The sequence below is a fragment of the Emys orbicularis genome, chromosome 11 (assembly GCF_028017835.1).
Source record: "Emys orbicularis isolate rEmyOrb1 chromosome 11, rEmyOrb1.hap1, whole genome shotgun sequence".
Taxonomy (NCBI): Eukaryota; Metazoa; Chordata; order Testudines; family Emydidae; genus Emys; species Emys orbicularis.
In genome coordinates this window covers 51,476,255-51,496,051 of record NC_088693.1, presented here as the reverse complement: position 1 = coordinate 51,496,051, position 19,797 = coordinate 51,476,255, and the positions used below count along the sequence as shown (strand labels likewise).

Genomic DNA, 19,797 nt, shown 5'->3' with positions numbered 1-19,797 from the left:
TACACAGGAACCAGTTCTCTGAGGGTGTGGGTGGTGGAGGAGGGACAATTCCCTCTTTCTCACCCTCTCCCCCCATTTATCGACAGAGTGGAGGAAAGCACTTCAGCCACTATTCCAGACCTGTGACTGGAGAAGGAGCCACGGCACCTTTGTACCCTCTGTGGATTCATGGCCCCTGATTCCATGTAATCACAGATGCCGTGGCCACATATCCCCTAATTTATAAAACAAGTATTTATAAATTATAAACAAGTAATACTATTGTTTATTCTTTTAATGTTTGTGGTGAGACTACTTTAAATAAATAAAACAAATACATTCTCCCACTACATTGTTCCTCTTCTTGTAACTGGCTTGCTAGTATGATATTGCCCAGTTATTTGATTCTTTGTTGTCTGGAGTAATACCTTTCTGAAAGCTTGAATACTTTTTACAGTTGCAGTGATTTATGGTAAGTCTTGTTCCTTCTAATAATGGAGTATTCAGGCATATAAACTGTAAGGTATTACTTATACAATTCAGAATTTAGGAGTGTAACCAAGCACATCTGCCTGTCTATACATAATGTCTATGCATTGCAGAGTTTTATGAGATTTACTGTGTGTTCTGTGTCTCTCTCACAGAAAAGTGTAAAACATGGTACCAAGAGTTGGAAACACTGAACAAAATCTGTTTTGAAACATGTTTTGGGTGCAGGTAACCACAGACCTCCTAACCCTTATCAAAATGTTAAGTATTAAGAAAACATTTCCTTTTCTTTTTCTTATTTCTTAGAAAACACATTTTAGCTCAGTACTTTGTAATAGTAAAAAAGTAAGGGATACACTATTCAGGTCAATTTCTTGAGCTCTAAAATTGACTGTTTTCGAAAATGAAAGGTACATTGTTGTTTGTTTGACCTGAAACTTGATCTGCTTAATTTCTTGCAATTTTTTTAAGTCCATGTAATTCTGTGTACAGTAGAATAAGAAAGCACTCTTGAGAAACCCTCCAATAATAAACCAGTATGCATGCACAAAGGAGAAGCAAAACTGGGAAAGGGAACAGGTATCACTTTCAAGCTTCCAAGGGGTTATTTTATAAAGAGTGAGGAAAAGAAATCATTTTTTAAATTGCTAAAAATATTTTGGCACTGGCTTTCCCCCCCCCCCCCCCAATTAACTTTTCATATATAGAAAGAGAGGGAGAGTGATTTCAGTTCACTTTAAGAAATATCCATTTGGTTAGTCACTTACTGTAATCTACTGTACAAACCATTTGTGTTTTGTAATGTAACTCAGATTAGGTTGTTAAAGCACAGGTATTGTACCTACATATTGTAGATAGTGTTCATCTCATAAATTTGCCAAAATGGGACCATGTCTTACTACTGAGAAAATAGACAGGAGAGCATTTTAGAAGCATATTAAACCCAAAAACATTTTTTTTCTTACCTTAGGTGGTTAGGTCCTCCTATTGTTTCTACCTCTTTTTGAGGCCTGAGTTGGAGGACAGTGCTTCTTGTCTATGTAATCCCTCTAATGGGACACATTATCTTTTTTCATAAAATTCCTTTCGTTTTCTCTTCTTGTTTCTTTTTCCCTGCCACCACTTTCCTTCCCTACCAGGAATTCTCCCCATGTCCTCCACCCCAAAGTATTTCTAGTGTTAGATGCAGCAGCAGTTCTAAGCTCTATTACTAAAAATACCATGAGCACTGGGCACTTAATGCTACTGGCGCTAATATTGATCCTTGTTGAAATACTACGTCATGATCAGCAACTGTCCTAGTACTGGGAGAAAAATTGAGTCAGAGGATGACTGTGGCCCAGATCCTAAAAGATGTTTAGGAGTTGGATTCCTATTGAAGTCGATGAGTATTAAGCTCTGAAATACCTTGGAGGATCGGGCCTAGGTACCTAAGGCATGCTCCAAAATATACTTTTGATGGAGCACTGCCTAAAGTTAAGGTAGCACGGGGATTTTCATCCTAAAGGGTCATTTTCAGAGGCCTATCAAAACATATCTTTAGGGCTGAAATTTGGCACATTTGTTCTAAGCCCAATAGTGAATATTTTGGGAAAGTCTGCACAAAAACAGCTCAGCTGGTTTGAATTAGGAAGATTGTGTGGAAAAAAAATACACTTTTGCTATCATGAAACAAGCTTGGTCAGTGTAAAAGAAGTGTTTTGCTACTAGCTCCAAGGATCTAGCCCAGCATGTTGCTATGTATCCCTCTATAGATATGCAAAAGGAGAGAGAGAATATATGTAATGGTTTATAGGGCATGATGAAGTTTTTATTGCCACAAATATACGTTCTTATTGCTCATGAATGGTGGAGCTCACTGAAGGGAGCAGGAGACTGGGTCTGCTTCTCCTTGGGACTTATACCAGTGTAAATCATGAATCAATAGAAGTACTCTGGGGTAAAACCTGGGTGAGAAGAGAATTAGGCCCTATATATGATGACTAATTGTTAGATCTCATTGTAAGAACCTCTGCTTAATATAAGGGAAAAGATATTCCGGTATCAGCTAAGCCTGTTCACTCAGACCTCTAGTGGGTATAATAAACGATGGAATAACAGAATTTTTAGTTTCTTTCCATTTTCCTAAACATGAACCCATTAGATTAAAGTCATTATTGGTGTAATTGCATTAACTTTGAAGTGACAGTTTGCATGAATTTGGCCACTGCTTTTAAAATTACTTGTTACTAATATGACTTGGCCTGACTAAATTACTTTTGTGGAATTTGAATTCTGAGGATGGTATCTGTACAGTTCTTTTCTAGGCATGCCTCTGTGCAGAAGATTTTAGCAATAAGCAGCGTAACCAGACGCACTTCAAAATCAGTTAAACATGGCCGGTCTGTGTGTTTAAGAAGCATTTTCTTTAACTCTGTCAAATACTATCCCACTAAATTAGTTCTGGGAATTGAAACTAGTTGTGATGATACAGCAGCTGCTGTGGTGGATGATACTGGCAAAATCTTAGGAGAAGCTCTACATTCTCAAAATGAAGTCCATTTAAAGTAAGTAGACATTATCATGGGTGCTTTATTTTCTAAACTGCACTTGTAGTTTAATATGATTACTAATGCGATTGTCATTTATATTTGTCATATTCTATCAAGGGGCAGGTTCTTAAGTCTTAAGAAATATGAATTGGTTCTGATTATCAAATTTGGTAAAATTCCCCACACCCACCAATCCTGAAGAGTATGTTATTTACCTGTCTCCAATTTTGGACAAAGGTAAATTAGAAAATGGACATTCCTTGCTAAATTCCTGATGACAGAGAGGGGTTGCAGATACCAACTCCTATAAATTGTCTTGGCACAGCCTAGGGCTAAATTCAAATGGGGCATAAACTAAGCAAGAGCAAGTTGAATCCTTGTATAGCCTTCCATTGGAAGTGATGGTAATCTTCACTGCATGGGGTATTTTAAATAGGACTAGACAAAGCATTTGAGAATATACTGTAGAGAACAGTCATGACGTGGCAGGACTACCAAGTCTTTTCCATCTCTCATTTCTATGATTCTGTCTCTCTCATAAAATATGGACACTTCATAATTCTTTGTTTCTAATTAGAACAGGTGGGATTATTCCTCCAGTGGCACAGCAACTTCACAGGGAAAATATTGAGCGAATAGTAAAAGAAACACTCTGCGTCAGTGGAATCTCTCTCGATGAGCTCTCTGCTGTCGCAACTACTGTAAAGCCAGGACTCGCTTTAAGTCTCGGAGTGGGATTAGAATATAGTTTAAAATTGGTGGACAAGTATAAAAAACCTTTCATCCCCATCCATCACATGGAGGCACATGCACTTACAATTAGGCTGATAAACCAAGTGGAATTTCCTTTCTTAGTTCTTTTAATCTCTGGAGGCCACTGTATCCTGGTAGTAGCACAAGGAGTTTCAGATTTTCTTCTGCTTGGACAGTCAGTGGATATAGCACCAGGAGACATGCTTGACAAGGTAATATTTCAGTAGGGATTCATTTATGCATTTTATACAAGTACTTACATTTGTTGTATTATTTACATCATAGTTTGTCTGTTTCTTATAGTAGCAAAAGTAGAGGTATGTATTCTTTAGGAAACTGGGATTCTGGCATTGCCTTGGGTAAGAATTTGTGTAAGCTTTAGAGCAGCTAATGTTCTTTCCAGCAGTGGAAAAACAGTGGAATCCAGTAACAGGTAAGGTTAATAACTTTTGTAGACCAGTCCTACTCTCTGTCTTTTATTAGCAAATTTTTATATTTGTGCACAGACCCTAGATGGATACCTTAAATAAATCTGAATAAATTAATTTTAAAATATTCCCTGCTTATAAAATGGGCATTGTTAAAGGAAGGATCTGATTTGGCAGGTGTATATTTAAACTCTGTGAATTTTCATTGTAACCACAGAGGTTGGAACAAGTTAGCCAGTATGCTTTCTAGAATATCACCTACAGTCAACATAAAGAAAACAGTACAATACACTATAAACTTTAATTTTTTCCTCCAATTTGAAATACACCTCTACCTCGATATAACGCTGAGCCAAAAAATCTTACCGTGTTATAGGTGAAACCGCATTATATTGAACTTGCTTTGATCCGCCGGAGCGCTGTTTTACCGCCTTATATCCGAATTTGTGTTATATCGGGTCGCGTTATATCGTGGTAGAGGTGTACTAGAGATTTCATGGGCTCAGCGGCTACTAAAATCTATTCATTTTATTTCTTTAGTTGGCACTAGTTGTTTTCAGCAGGCAGCTAGCCATAACCTGGATGGCCAGCCTACACTGAGGCTGGACATAGAAAGTTCAACAATATATGCAGTACAAGTGAATCTGACTAACAGTGATATTTAAAAGGATGCTATTGTTTAAAATCATGTTTGATTTTTTTTAAATGTCCTTACTTATGTTACTAATTGTGCCTGAGAGAGTTTGAAAAGTTTAGTTTATGTTTCACAAGTTATATTGTGTTGGTAACTGAATAAATAAACTTAAGCTGGCCAGTTTCTGTTTCTTATTCTCAAGCACTAGCACAGGTTTGCAAGGAAATTTTTAAAACAAAACAAAACAAAAATTTAAAAAAGTTTGAAATCCTTTCTATTAGTGTTAACTTGGCAGTCTAATATACCTGTGAGTGTCCATTTCAAACAGAATAAGAATTAGATTCTTCATGTTTCTTGCAAAGTTTGAGGATCCTCATATTCACCCAGTTTATTATAAAATTGGATTTGATGTTAAAAGCCCTCTAACGTTAGCTGTAGCATCTATCATTGGTACTTTCATCATAGCACCTAGTTCACAATATATAAACTCTGGGCCAAATTCATCCTTAGTGTAACACTATTGACCGGAGTTATAATGGAGCAGTGCAGTTACATCAGGGATTAATTTGGCCCTATTTTTCCCCAATTCTTCTTTCCCAGTCTATTGTTAGCATAATTAGATTCTTTTCTCTTTTTCTAGGTAGCAAGAAGACTCTCTCTAACAAAGCACCCAGAGTGCTGCAAAATGAGTGGTGGGAAAGCTATAGAGCACTTGGCCCAACAGGGAAACAGGCTGCATTATGAACTCAGAGCTCCCATGCAACATCATCGTAACTGCAATTTTTCCTTTTCCGGACTTCACTTCAATGCCACTAGAATAATTATGCAAAAAGAAAAGGAAGAAGGTATTTTTCAAAGTAAGATACATACAAATTGTACACCTGACCTGTGGTTATATTTGCAAAAACCCCTTTTGCTCACAATTTCTGCAGGTTTACAGGAGGGACACCTCCTGTCCTGTGTTACAGATATTGCTGCTGCAGTACAGCATGCAGTAGCACTTCATATTGTCCAGCGAACACACCGGGCCATTCTATTCTGCATAAAAAGTGGCATCTTATCACAAACAAATGCAACTTTGGTAAGTACGTATAACTTTACTATGCATGTCAAGGGGTACATGCTATCATACATTTGAATACACGTAACAGCACCAGGAGAAAGTGCAGCAAGGCATCAGCACCGTCCTTGACATTTCCACTGATAACGCTGCTCCAGCATTAAAATAAATGCATGTGATACGTTTAGTTGAACATATAAAATAAATAAATCCTGCTGCAACAGAGTGTACAGTTGTAGTCCTGCTTTGAGCAGGGGGTTGGACTAGATGACTTCCTGAGGTCCCTTCCAACCCTGATATTCTATGAATTGTAGTTCTATGAATAAAAGTGCATTGTTAAAGGTAAAGTAATTTTAAAGTTTTCTTACATGTCTGTATTTTTCTTGTATATATTTAGATGTATTAGGAACATCTAGCCACAACTTTAACATCTTTTACTCCAAACAATCTCAAAGCATTGTATAAAGTTAACTAACTGATATGAAAACGACATGTAGGGATAGCATCATCCTCCACTGAAATGCAGCCATCTCTGGGTGAAACACATCATTTGTTTCAACTGTACAGAGCAATACTAGAAAGCAGTTTAGGAGAGGAAGTGAGAATAATATATCAAGCTGAAATTTCAAGGGGAATTTATAGGTAAACAGAATATGATTAACCAAGTTTAAATTTGCCCAGGACACTAGGATTAACACCTCATCTTGTAAAAAGTACTGTGAGATTTTTAATTACTAAAAGTGGTCATGACCATAGTTCTCTGTCTCATCCAAAAGAGAGTACCTCCAGCAGAACAGTACCCTTTCTCTCCTCCCGCAGTTCTAGGCTGGGACATTTAATAAGCATTGATTTAGAGGGGAGAGTGGCACCTATTGAATTGCCAGCACTACTTCCTTTAGTACCTTGCTTTTCCTTGTAGCTTTCCTCTCCCAGTCTTGACATGATTCAACTCTACTAAATTTGTGAAATCTGACAGCCCAGTGTGGTATGGCTGCAGGGTTTTGCAGGGGTACTGTTTCAGAATTCTTCATTTATAGTTACTCTCTCACATTTTGTCTTAATAAATTGAGGGGGGAAATAATCTCTCTTAATCATCACACTGTTAATGCTACTAGGCCATGCACTTCTGTTCTTGTAATTTTTCAATGATGATTAAAGCTTTATGAAATACAGTGAAAATTTTTTAAAGATTTTTGTGAACATGGGAAAAGATGTCTGTTAATTAACTTAATTTTATAACTTGTAACTGGGTTCAATTTTTTTCGTATTATTCAGTTATACTAACCTCTCTTCAATAAGATAACTAGAGCTTGTTAGAAAATAGGACACTCTTTCATGAAAGTGCTCCTCTGCTTCCCCGCCCCCCCCCCCCCTTGGCCTTTTTCTTGAAATATTTAAAAAACTTGAATTTTTTGGACTAACTCTAAAGGTAAAAAGTGTAGTTGCTATAAAACCTTGGAGATTACTTACCTTTTTACCTTTCTATGTATTATAGCAACTTAATTATAAGTGAAAAATGTCTAAATTAAGCATAATAAATGGTTATATGCCAAATTCAATAAAACTTCCAATAATATTCTCCACTGTACAAGGACATACATGTCCCAGAAAGCAGAATTTTCAAGGACTTCTACTATTGGATGCATAAAAAGATGACAACTTTTAATTGACTCTGGATCTGTGATCCTAGAATTATGTGATTTTTTTTTTTTTTTTTTTTTTTTTAAAAGGATGGTGTCTTTGCCTGCTACATAGGACCAGAAAGTCATCTTTAACAGCTAGCATTTTTACAAGACACTTAAAATATATATATTTAAAAAATTAAATAATTTCATAGACTCATTTTAATTAGATTCCCAGCACACAGGAGCACTGATCCTGATTGAGAGCTCTGTGCACTATTTAATACAAATAATCATTGCATGTAGATAATCTAATCCATTCCTAAATCATCCCTAATACATGGGTATTAAATCTAGTCTTGAATATATAGTGATGATTACATGGCTTGCTTTTTAGCATTTTTTCTAATAGCTTAAATGTGCCATGCTGCAATTTACACCCATTACTTTTGTTCTGTCCTACTTGAATAACGTGATTAAGGCCAGCTGGGACCATTATGATCATCTAGTCTGACCTCCTGCATAACAGAGGGCCTAGAATTTCACCCAGTAATGCCTGATATTTGATAGCTGCCCTACTTACACATCCTTTACATGCTGTATTTATAGATCGTAATATCTGTTCAGTAATCTTTTAGGCCTGGTCTACACTGCAGCTTGTAAGTTACCCCCGAGCGACGTAGCTTACATCGACCTAATGCAGTATCTACACTGCACTATGTTGGCAGGATATGCTTTCCCACCAGCTTAGCTTCTGCCTCTCGGGGAGGTGGAGCACTGAAGGCAATGCGAGAGCACTCTGCCATCAACTTATCACATCTTCACCAGACCCAATAAATTGACGCCACTGCATCAATCGCAAGCCCTTACTAAGACTACAGACACCCAATTCTCTTATCCTTTTCTATTCTATTAGGTCTTGATTTCCCTATTTATTCTCTTTGAAATTAGGGGTATGGAACAGCTTCCCCCAGGACATTTCACCTTGGAAAAGAGACGACTAAGGGGGGAATATGATAGAGATCTATACAGTCTTGATTGGTGTGGAGAAAGTGAATAAGGAAATGTTATTTACTTCTTCACATAGCACAAGAACTAGGGACCACCCACTGAAATTAATAGGCAGCAAGTTTAAAATGAACAAAAGGAAGTACTACTTCACACAACACACAGTCAACCTGTGGAACTCTTTGCCAGAGGATGTTGTAAAGGCTACAACCATAACAGGGTTCAAAAAAAATTTAGATAAGTTCATGGAGGATAGGTCCATCAATGGTTATTAGCCAGGATGGGCAGGGATGCAACACCATGTTCTGGGTGTCCCTAGCCCCTTGACTGCAAGAAGCTGGGAGTAGATGACAAGGGATGGTGATTACCCATTCTGTTAATTCTCTCTGCAGCATCTGACATTGGCCACTGTCCGAAGATAGGATAGTGGGCTAGATGGATCATTGGTCTGACCCAGTATGGCCTCTCTCATGAATTTTCTTCAATATCTTCATCAAGCTTTTTGTTGAACTAGTGTACTATCAGCTGTTCCTTATTTGTTTACCTTTTGAATGACTTTTGCCTGTCTTCTTAAAATTGTCAGGTTGTATCAGGAGGAGTTGCAAGTAATCAGTATATCCTAAGAGCTCTGCAAATTGTAACAGATGCAACTAACTTCAATTTGCTGTGTCCTCCTCCCAGACTCTGTACTGACAATGGTGTTATGATTGCCTGGTGAGCAAAGACTGTGTTTCTGTGTTGTTGTTTTTTAAATGTTCCATAAAGCAGTGGTACAACATGTGAAAAACCAGTTGATGTAATTGTGTAAGAATTTCTGCTTATTGTGGTTAAGCCATGTGTCATCCAGACGAAAACACACATTTGTACGTTAAGTATGAACTGCATTTTACATTTATGTTCTCTATTTAGGAATGGCATTGAAAGGATGCGTGCAGGCTTAGGTGTGTTACATAGCACAGATGGCATACGCTATGAACCAAAGTAAGTGGCACAGCTCCTACCAATCCATTTTCTCGTACGGTCACATTGAACTTTAACTTCCTTCAGTCATTTTAATTTAAGCCTCCTTCAGTTACACAATCAGATTTTATTATGTGAAACTTCTTGTGATGCAGTTGTGCTTTTTAAATATCAGTAACTTTTCACTACAATTATATAAGATACAAATAATACTTAACATTTATTTACCCCTTTTTGGGCATAGATCTCAAAGCACATTATGAAGTTGGATAAATATCATTATTCCTATTGTAATATGGGGAAATTCAGACACGAAGAGGTTAAGCAACTTGCTCATGGTCATTCAATTAATTGGTGGCAGAGCCAGGAATAGAACTAGAACTCAGGCATTCTGTCTCTGAGCTCACTGTCCTATGCACTGAACCCTGCTGCCTGTTCATGATCAGCCATCCAGTGCTAAATTCAGATTGGGTTTACATTCCTGAGATGTCAAGTATCAGAGGGGTAGCCGTGTTAGTCTGAATCTGTAAAAAGCAACAGAGGGTCCTGTGGCACCTTTAAGACTAACAGAAGTTAAAGACTTCTGTTAGTCTTAAAGGTGCCACAGGACCCTCTATTCCTGAGATGGAATATCTGTTGGTGGAGGCTGCAGTGGCACACAGCAGTCCCAACCTATTTTGCTCTAAGGAGCTGGAGACAGGCCAGCACTTTTCCAAAATTGGACAGAAGGCATGTGAAGGATATGTTGACCTCTCAGCTGCCTCTTCCAGTGGGGATGCTGACAAGCCTGAGCCATTAAAAAAACAAACAAAAAAAGGCTACTCCTCAGCATCCTGATGGGAACCCTGAGGGATGGCAGCAGTAGACACCCTCTCAGCAAAGCCACACTGTGCATCAGTCTGGCCCCAGGTCTTTAGACAAAGTTAAAACACTGCTTCTTAACCAGAATACCTTTAATAAAATAACATTTGATGTAGAAAAGTCTGATAATATAAAATACCTCTACTGCACTTTACAGACATTCGTATCCATGGCGTGGCCTGTTTTATGAGGTTATGTAGGTTTTGGAAGGAATGGAAGTGGGGTTGAATTGAAGCAAAGTGTTGGGGAAACTTTGGAGGTTCCCTATTTTTGAAATGCTAATTGTGATCTGTATTATAAAATAGGTTTTCATCTTTTCCCCTTTCCTCAATAAAAACAGACATTTTGGGAACTTCTCAGGAAACACAGATTTGCAGTTTTCCCATAGAACAAAAACGTTGGAATGTCATGCTCCAGAGAGTACTTATGTAAGGCTTCATTCATTAAAAAATAAGGATACCTTATTTTGCTGCAATCCCACAGAATAGATAAATTGCACAGGAAAATACTCTTGTGAACTTCTGCTATATCTTGCATTCACAAGTGTTAGCAATGGGATGCAAACTGCGAAATCTCAACTAGCATCAAAGTGAAAAAGAAAAGCAACTTTCTGGGGGGAAAACAACCACCACCATAGCCAGAGTTCATCTCTTCTGCTATGTTCCAGGTTCCAGTTCAGACTGTAGGGTAATCACTTCAACTAGGAGGTAGGGATAGAAACAGCAAACTCTTGGAAGCGGCTGTAAGTAACTTGAGCCCTTCTAGTTTGCCTCAGTAGCTGTTTTCTCTCTCCAGAAAGTCAGGGCAGACAAGCTTCTGGTTCAATAATGCTAATAAATTTGATATGGCATGTTTTTTTCCCTTTCTTAACACTATGAATTTGTGTTTTCCAGCTGCTGTTCTCCTTTATATTGGATATTCAGTCTCTTTACTAGACCCTCACCCATACTTATAGCCATTTGTTCACAAGTTGTTGTGTTTCTGATTTCTTTTGACCTTGATTATTCTCTGGCTAGCTGTCAAATACCTTTGGCCAGTTGCTCATTTCCCTTCCAACTGCATATTCAGCCTATTTTAAACGAGATTAACCATATCTCGAAAATTTATTTGTCTGGCAGGAGCTATTATTATGCCACTTGCTTTTTTCTTAAATCTCATTCAGTCAAAAATTTTAAATCGAAACTAGTTGAAACCCTTCTTGTTTAAGATGTTTGCAGTGTTTTATATTCAAAATTCCTCACCTCAGTTAGAGGAGATACATTGGGGAGGGAAGCTGAGAAAATATTTCTCCTTTAGAAGGAATTTGCTTTTCTCCCCCATTCGAAGCACACTGGGGCCACTTCAGCAGTCAGGGATACTCAGGGTATAAGGAAAGCCCATGCTCCTTTTTTCCTGTGCTGGCTGCAGGAAAGAGTTGGTAGAGGAACTTTTATGCCAGCGCTACACAACTGTGGGATCCCTCTACCCTGGGGTAGTCCTCCCGTGACTGGACAGGCCAGCTTTATTATTTGCAGCACATATGTGGGTTAATTCTGAGCCCATTGATGTCTATGGAAGTTCTGCCATTGTCTTCAGTGGAACCAGGATTTCACCTCTGGTGTCACACTTACCCCTGACATAAGCAGGGACAATTCTCATTGACTTCAGTAACAGTGCTGTCCCTTTAATTTCTTGGGCTGAGGTTTGGTTCATTTTGCTAACAAAAAGACTGACTTTTGAAAGGACTCATATTTCATGTTTCAAATATGAGGTGAGAGATAAAAGCTTAAATGCATGGAGATTACATTTCTGGCCTGGAGATAACATGTTTCTTGTTCTGGGCAGATCATTTGTGTTGAGACACTTACTAGACAGTATTGAGCTATTCATATGGAAGGAAAGAACCTGCAATACTTTACTCACTGTCACTGGTGAAGGGGAATGCTATAAAAACCTTATGGGTTAGGTGGAACTCGTGTACATCATCATGCTATGAACAAGGAAACTCTTTCATAAAAGGGAATTTGGACAAAATAAAATATAGAAGGTGCTGTATAGATTTACAAATCTTCATTGCCTGTATAAAGCTCACAAGAGTCAAGCACCAAATACTCTCTCATAATGCTGAATACTTTAAATAGGTAGCTTCATAGTTGTGTAGATGTGTAACTTTATTACCATAATTATTAAAAATTGTTTGTTAAAAATAAATAATACAGTGCTTGTTATATTATAGAGCTTCTCTTGGAATTGATATCTCAGAACAAGTTGGAGAAGTTGCCATCAAGGTACCAAGTCTAGAAGTCTCCCTAAATGAACTTGCAACTATCAACTTATAACACATCCAGTTTGGGAATTATTGTTCATGGCTATTATTAAAATGTTTATGTTTTCTAGTCTTCTCTTACAAAGTCATATCTGACCAATGTAAGCACCCTTATGGGCAGCTGTGCTATTTAGTAGTTAAAACAGGGAGCTGGAAGTAAGGAGAGTTATTCTATTCTCATATGCCATTGACTCCTTGCATGACCTTAGACTTATGTCCCTTATTTTTCCCATGTGTAAAATAGGAATAATTTAATAGTGCAGTCATTACCTTTGGAAAGCACTCAGTTAAAGATCTCTAGATAAATGAAAAGTATCAGCCTTAATTATTATTAACTATATACTCAAATATCCTTTTGTAACACAGAACAACGTTTTATAGAGGCAAATTTTCATAGCACTTCAGGATTTTGGCTACATGAGTCCATTGATCTTAAAACTCGGCACAACATTTTAAAAATTTACCCATAAGAGTGGATATAGATTAGTTTGAGAGTGCCTATCTGAAGATAGAAGATGCAAGTATGTGTAGCAGCTATTTTGCAGCTCTTGTATCTAGTAACAGAAGGTATTGTCTGATTAGAAATAGAAGCTTAAATTCACCAAAATATAAAACAACCTGCACACAATAGCCTTCATTGATGCCCGTGAGTGATGAATTTGAAATTATTTTCAATGCATTTATTCTTTACTACTGCAGTAAATTTAATTCTTCACAGACAGACCGCCTCCTTCCATCCCACACACAATTCTTTTGTGAAAAGAGTTCAGGTTTCCAAAATTAGGCATCTGTGTATTAGCAACTGGCATCAAGAAATTCTGTTCCGAAAGACTGTTCCCAAACCTACAGGATATTGCATGGATACAAATACTTATCTGTTACATTGTTGGCACTGGACTCAAGCTTTCTTTCCTGGTGAATTAAGCTGGAGCTTGCTGACATTAAAAATTCTTGGTCTTGACACTTTTGTGATGTCGGAAGTTGCATGTGCAAATGATTGAAGCCCAGTGGTCCGGCTACGGGGTTTGTCTGTAGTTCTGAGTTTTCCCATTAAGTGAGCAGATATAGGCATTAAAAGAAGAGAGTCCTTTGGATGAAATTTAGCTTTGAATTGTCTTCTACTACTACTACTTCGTGATCTCTCTGCAAAATAAAAATAGTGTAATTTATTTTACATTTACATCATCAGCAGACTATTGAGTATATGTCCTTGAACACTCTGACCTAGCAGATTTGTGGCTTTTTTAAAAAAAAGACCATAAAGTTGAGGCCAACCATGACAAATAGTAAGTATTTTACATTTGTAACAGAAACTTTTATATGCTCCTTACATTTACCTATGCTAACTAATTAGCTAAATTAAAAAAATTGAGAATTCTAACTAAAGTCACCTGCCCACAGTTTCAAAAGTTAGGAAATGGCATATAGTACATGTAGCCTCATTATGGAGGTAATTTCTAAAATAAGTTAAATGTATGACTAAGAAAAAAGTTAACTGTCTTTTTAGGAGTGTTTCTGCAGATCCCCATTCTTGGGATGTGTTGATAGCTAATTAATTCATCTGTGAACTTCAAAGTAAGTTAAGTACATTATATACCTTTAGTATAGGTTGGAACTGCAGGTGGTCCTCCATTTATCACCAAACTGTAAATAAAATATTAACAAGTTAGGAATTCATGGTGTTAAAGCACTCCGGTTTTTCCTTGGCCTAATAACATGAAGGCTCTGGGTATTTTTTTTTAAAATATATTTTCAGCATTTCTTATGAACTCACAGAACTCAAATGAGTTTGATTTTTAACTAATCTCCATTGATAAATTTATTTGATTTTTGGCCTATAAACAAACATATGTTTCTCTTTAAGCACATGAGTAGTCCCTTTGAAGTTAATACCTTTATATCTAGGCATATAAGCATTTTTAAGATCCCAGTGTCAGAAAAAGTTACAAATACTTCTTAATTACTAATTTAATACCTCAGTTTGTCTATAAAATCAATATAATAATGATCTTGCAGAGATGTTGAGACTTAACTATTGTTTGCAAAGTGGTTTGAGATTCTCTAACTAAAGCTGCTTATCAACTGTTGTAAGAATTAAAAAAAAATTTAAACCCAAAGGATAATTAAGAGGGTGCTCGTTAGACTCCTACGTGGACATGCTGATATCTATACAGATTCTCGATGCTTCTGGCCCATGTCACTTATTATAAGGTACAGGAAGACTTGTCAACGCCTGGTATAAGCCTGTTAATTGGTGGTGTGATTTCCTTCCTCAGAGGTGAAATCTTGGAGTTCTGGAACATCAGTCTTCCCTCAGATAGCCTGTTGACCTAAAAGGAGCAAAGGCCCTTGGCCTTATACTTGATTTTTCTGGTTTGCGATTTTTACTTACCCCATCTTACAGCAACTTCCTTGGAGATCTTCAGGCAAATCAGGTATAAAATACACCTTGGATTCTGACAGCATGGTCTAATCAGGCCAGAGTTAGGTAATATTTAGGCTAACATCAGTTTGTAAAGGTCCTGCTTAACCAAGCAGTTCTTTTTAAAAAAAAATATTAGTTGTGGTGTACCACATGCATTGTGAGTCCATGATACTGTAAAATACATATATATTTAGAGGATGTTAACGTTCCTCTGCTGAAAAGGTCTTATGCTGGCATCAACATACAGAAAGTGGGCCTTATAGATAACTGATTGCAAAGACCATAGCGCAAACAGAAGCCACTCAGCATGTATCCCTCGGCCTGCACCGCTTCCCGCCGCCCCCATTGGCCCGGGACGGCGAACCGTGGCGAGTGGGGGCCGCGATCGGCCGAACCTGCCGTGTTAGCAGGTAAATTGGCCTGGCCCGCTAGGGTGCTTACCCTGGCGAGCCACATGCCGAACGTTGCCGACCCCTGGTCTAGAATTTGGTTAACAAATCCTTGTTACAGGTGCTTCATGTGTGAATTAGAGAGCATAATGGTCAGTCCTGTATTGCAACAGTATTAAAATTCTGAAGGAGAGGTGACATGATCAGCATAAATTCACAAAGGATACTACATTCAAAGAATTACAATTACAGGCAAGAATCCTGTGTGTATACATTATTTTCTTTAGGGTCCAATCCTGCAGTTTATCTACATACAAAGCTCATTGACTTCAGTGGGAGTTCTGTGTACAAAGCAACTGAAAGACTGGACTCTCTGAGATTAAAGGGGAAATCCTGCTCCAAGTGAACAGTTGAAGTAAGTGGAAGAATCAGGGGAGAGAAACCTGTTTCATTGGCAGAGTACAGAACCTTTCCACAATTGCCCCAGTGGCTATGGTACCTCACTCTGCATCGGGGGGTTGCCTGGCAGTCCAGAGTTGTTGCCGATCCACAGGGCACACCACTGCCACCAAAACATTCTCCACATTGAGGTTGAGGAAACCCCTGCAGAGCTGTTCTCTACAAGGAAGAGGGGCCGCAGACTTCCATTGCTGGCTTTCTACATCAACGTCCCAAAACTTCTGCATTGGACTATACTGGTATCAGTATATTCAAGGCAATACCCAGCTCCTGCCTGGACCAGAGAATCTGACTCTAAAAGGCTTAACAATTACTCTCTGTAATGTTACAAAACTATATGTAGAAGACTTGCACATTTATCCTATCTTGGTTTAGATTTTGCAGGAGTAAGCAGGAAAAAAATACTTGAGGCTTGCAGACTTTTTAAGGTGGCAATTCAAAGCATTTGGAACAATGCGCCAATAGCCCTCTCTAGTCCTTTAAACATGTCAGTGGTATTTGGGACTCCTTAAAATCTTTTTTAAAATTGTACTGTGCACAGAATACTGGATGTGCTTTATAAAACTATTAACAAATAACACTGCTAAGAGATGCTCAAAGATGAAAAGTGACAGGGGAGTTACAGTGAAACTACCTCAGCATACACAAATCCTAGACTGTGACAAGAAAAGGAAATGTCCGCATGTGATCCCACTTAACACAGAACGTAAGTGAAAAAGGACTTCATACATATTGGGTCAATTCCATATGGTCTCATCACTAAGTTAAGTATCCTTCATGTCTTGCTTTGAGAGAGATTCCAGGGAAGCAATAGATAGCCACTCTCTCTCTTTGAAGCTGCTGGGTCCCTCTTTGAAGCTGCTTAGTGGGAGCATAGGAGACTTTCTGACCTGTGCTATTCTTTGACCATTCATTCCCTCTTTTGCTCACCACCCTCCATCAATGTTTGAGCTTTTGCTTCACTTTACTGATTGTTGAAGATTGACTCCAATGGTTGAGAAAACCTTTTGTCACTGCACCTTATTTTAATAAGGGTGGATCAATTAAATTTAAATGTGGCTGCAAATGCTGTTTTACCTGTGTGGCTGGATGGAGGCAGCTGATGTACCTGAGGAAATGTGGATGCTCTTACTTAATGATAAAGAATTTCCCCTAGAGAGGAGGTCAATTTCCCTGTAGTAAATAGTCTATATGGGGTTTTGAGCAATGTTGAAGAGAAGTCCAATTTTTCTGGATTAAAACAAAATCATCCCAGAAAAACAGCTTCAAAAGAAAAAAGTTGGAGTTTTTTGCAGTAGCCAAACAGGCAAAAGGTGCAAAGTTGACAACTTGAGCTCTTTTTTAGAATATCATGTTTGAAATATGTCAGGTGTTTATTGCTTTGGTACTTCTACAATTCAGATTTCAAGGCCAGAAAGGATCATTAGATCATCTCTCTCACCTGTGATATTGCAAGGCAAATACATTCTGCCTAAGTAAAAGATTTAAAACTGCAGGTAGCTGCATTTCAGTATTCGGTGCAGTGACCCCTGCCTGATTTATAAGGTTAATTGAGCACATTCCAATTGAGATAAAATATTCTACAGGATGCAGGCTTTCATGTGTTCTTGATGAGAAGATATTTAGGATTGACCTCTCCAGTTCACATGGAGCCTGGACTTGTAAGGACATCAAGGGTTCTTTTATGTCTGCTCTCCAGCTCATTTGCATCACTTGTAAACATAGTTGAAGGCTGAGGAGCTTGAAACTCATGCTTTTAAACAGGTTGTATTATTATTGGCTCAGAGAGAGTCTGGACAAATTTTGAAAAGAAGTTGAGCAAAAGTGCCCATGCAAAAATACCCATTGTATGCAATCACAGATTTCTGCTTACACATATCTTTGCATGCTTGCAACCTCAACTTGTATATGCACTATATGTATTGCATGTATATCATGGTGCACACAAAAGCATGCATATTTGTTTTAAGATCTGTGCCTGTGTAATCTGGATACATTTCTGGAATTTGTGTAGTTCAAGATCTTTGAAATTTCAGGGTTTTTTTGAGAATAAAGATAAATTATTGTAAATACTTCTACTGCTCAAAGATGTACCTTGGAAGTTGTACGGCTCATTATTAACCCCCATTTCATCACTGTACCTCTAAACGAAACTTTCAGGCTCTGTTTTACCCTCCTGGCTAAAATAATTCTTTCCTATACCTCTGTAGATGAAAACCAGGTCTGGCCAATTCCACTTGCAACTGGTGTGCAGAAATCACATGTGAACTGGAATAATATATTGGGAACCTTAAACACACATTAATATACTGACTATACTGACTTTGTGGCTACTTTAGATGCAGGGATATATTGGAAGACAATTCAATAACTATTCAAGGATATTAAAACTAATAGGTGAGTTATGGAGAAGAAATTTTGTGGAGTACTTCTGGACATGCTCATGTTTTTAATGATATCTGTCATTTATCTTGAAGCAAGAGAGTCTTGTACATATGGGAAAATGTAACAATCGTCTTAAGTCTTTCTTGGCTTATTGACGTTTTTCCTTGTTGTTGCATAAGATGTCACCTTACTCAACTGCATGGGTTATCTGCATCGCCATAGCCTATGCAGGAATGAGGTAGTAGCTGCTGCCAGGCAGAGTCCAAAAGTGGGCAAAGCCTTGGCTCTGCACACCCCAATCTGTCAGCCAGTCAGCACAGCAGAGCTAGCACAGACCAGGGAATATACTGTGCAAACAAAAGGGCTGATGCAAATTAATTCTCCCCTGGAGCAAAAGGGAGGCCTGCTCTCCAAGTAATAGTCTGCACCTGGATCCACAAACAGACTTATTATTGCATTGGTCAGCACTGCAAAACCTAACTAGTAAAAATCTTGACTCCATAAACCCTGGGTTAAGTGCCTAAGCTATACAATACCTGTAGAAAGATGCCGGAGAACGGGATCCACAAAAGCCAGCTTGGTAGGTGGAGAGCCACCTAAGCTAGCCAATGGAAAATGCCAACAAGAGGTATGTGTCCCTAAATCCTAGGGTTACCATATTTCCACAATCAAAAAAGAGGACACGGGGGGGGGGGGGGGAAGCCCCCGCCCCACCCCCATCCACTCCCTCCCACTTCCCACCCCCTGACTGCCCCCCTCAGAACCCCAACCCCCCCTGCTTCTTGTCCCCTGACTGCCCCCTGCTGAGAACCCCCCACCCTAACTGCCCCCCCCAGGACCCTGACTGCCCCAACCCTTATCCACTCGCATGGGTGGCAGGGTTGTAGAAATTTTGGTGGTGCCCAGAACTTACCCCCCGCCTAAGGCTCTGGGAGGGGGGGTGGGGGGGGAAGGAGGTCTGGGGTGCAGGTCCTGGGCTGGGGATTAGGGTGCAGGAGGGGTGCAGGGTGCAGGTTCTGGGATAGAGTTTGGGTGCTGGGTGCAGGCTCCGGGCTGGGGCAGGGGGTGGGTGTGCAGGAGTGGGTGAGGGGTGCAGGCTCTGGGATGGAGTTTGGGGGCAGGAGGGGGTGTGGAAAGGGGGAGGGGGTGTGGGAGGGAGTTTGGGGATAGGAGGGGATGCAGGGGTGAGGGCTGTGGGTCTGAGGATGAGGGGTTCATGATGCTGGAGGAGGCTCAGGGATGGAGCAGAGGATTAGGGTGTGGGGGGGATGAGGGCTGGGGCTGAGGGGTTTGGGGCGTTGGAGAGGCTCAGGGCTAGGGTGGAAGGGCAGGGTAAGGGCAGCCTGTCTTCCCATTAGTGGATGGGGAATGCTAGGACCTGGGGGCAGCAGACAGCAGTTGCTGCTGGCTCTGGCAGTACAAGCAGACAAGGGAGAGGCAGGCAGGGAGGGGGAGCCCACGGGGGGAGGGAGCCCACAGGGGGGGACGGGACACGCGCGGAGGAGGGGT

The 19,797-nt window shown here is 39.3% G+C and overlaps 2 protein-coding genes across 3 annotated transcripts in view; one reads left to right on the top strand and one right to left on the bottom strand.

Moving 5' to 3' along the window:
- Nucleotides 1-634: 634 nt before the first annotated feature.
- Nucleotides 635-12,747, top strand: OSGEPL1 (O-sialoglycoprotein endopeptidase like 1). Of its 2 annotated transcripts, XM_065413596.1 has the most exons (8): nt 635-696; nt 2,764-3,014; nt 3,577-3,964; nt 5,455-5,659; nt 5,747-5,895; nt 9,088-9,218; nt 9,414-9,485; nt 12,541-12,747. In XM_065413596.1, the coding sequence occupies exons 1-8, from the start codon at nt 682-684 to the stop codon at nt 12,641-12,643; spliced, it is 1,314 nt and encodes a 437-aa protein (XP_065269668.1). In that variant the 5' UTR covers nt 635-681; the 3' UTR covers nt 12,644-12,747. The 2 variants fall into 2 exon arrangements, with proteins under 2 accessions (XP_065269668.1, XP_065269667.1); XM_065413595.1 differs by having other exon boundaries at nt 5,455-5,895.
- A 781-nt stretch (nt 12,748-13,528) lies between these two features.
- ANKAR (ankyrin and armadillo repeat containing) overlaps nt 13,529-19,797 on the bottom strand; it is a 52,051-nt gene continuing 45,782 nt past the window's right edge. Inside the window, exons 23-24 of the mRNA XM_065413417.1 lie at nt 14,228-14,274; nt 13,529-13,773 (exon numbers count right to left, since the gene is read on the bottom strand). Of these exons, the coding sequence (XP_065269489.1) occupies nt 13,529-13,773; nt 14,228-14,274 (292 nt within the window). The remainder of the gene's footprint in view (nt 13,774-14,227; nt 14,275-19,797) is intronic.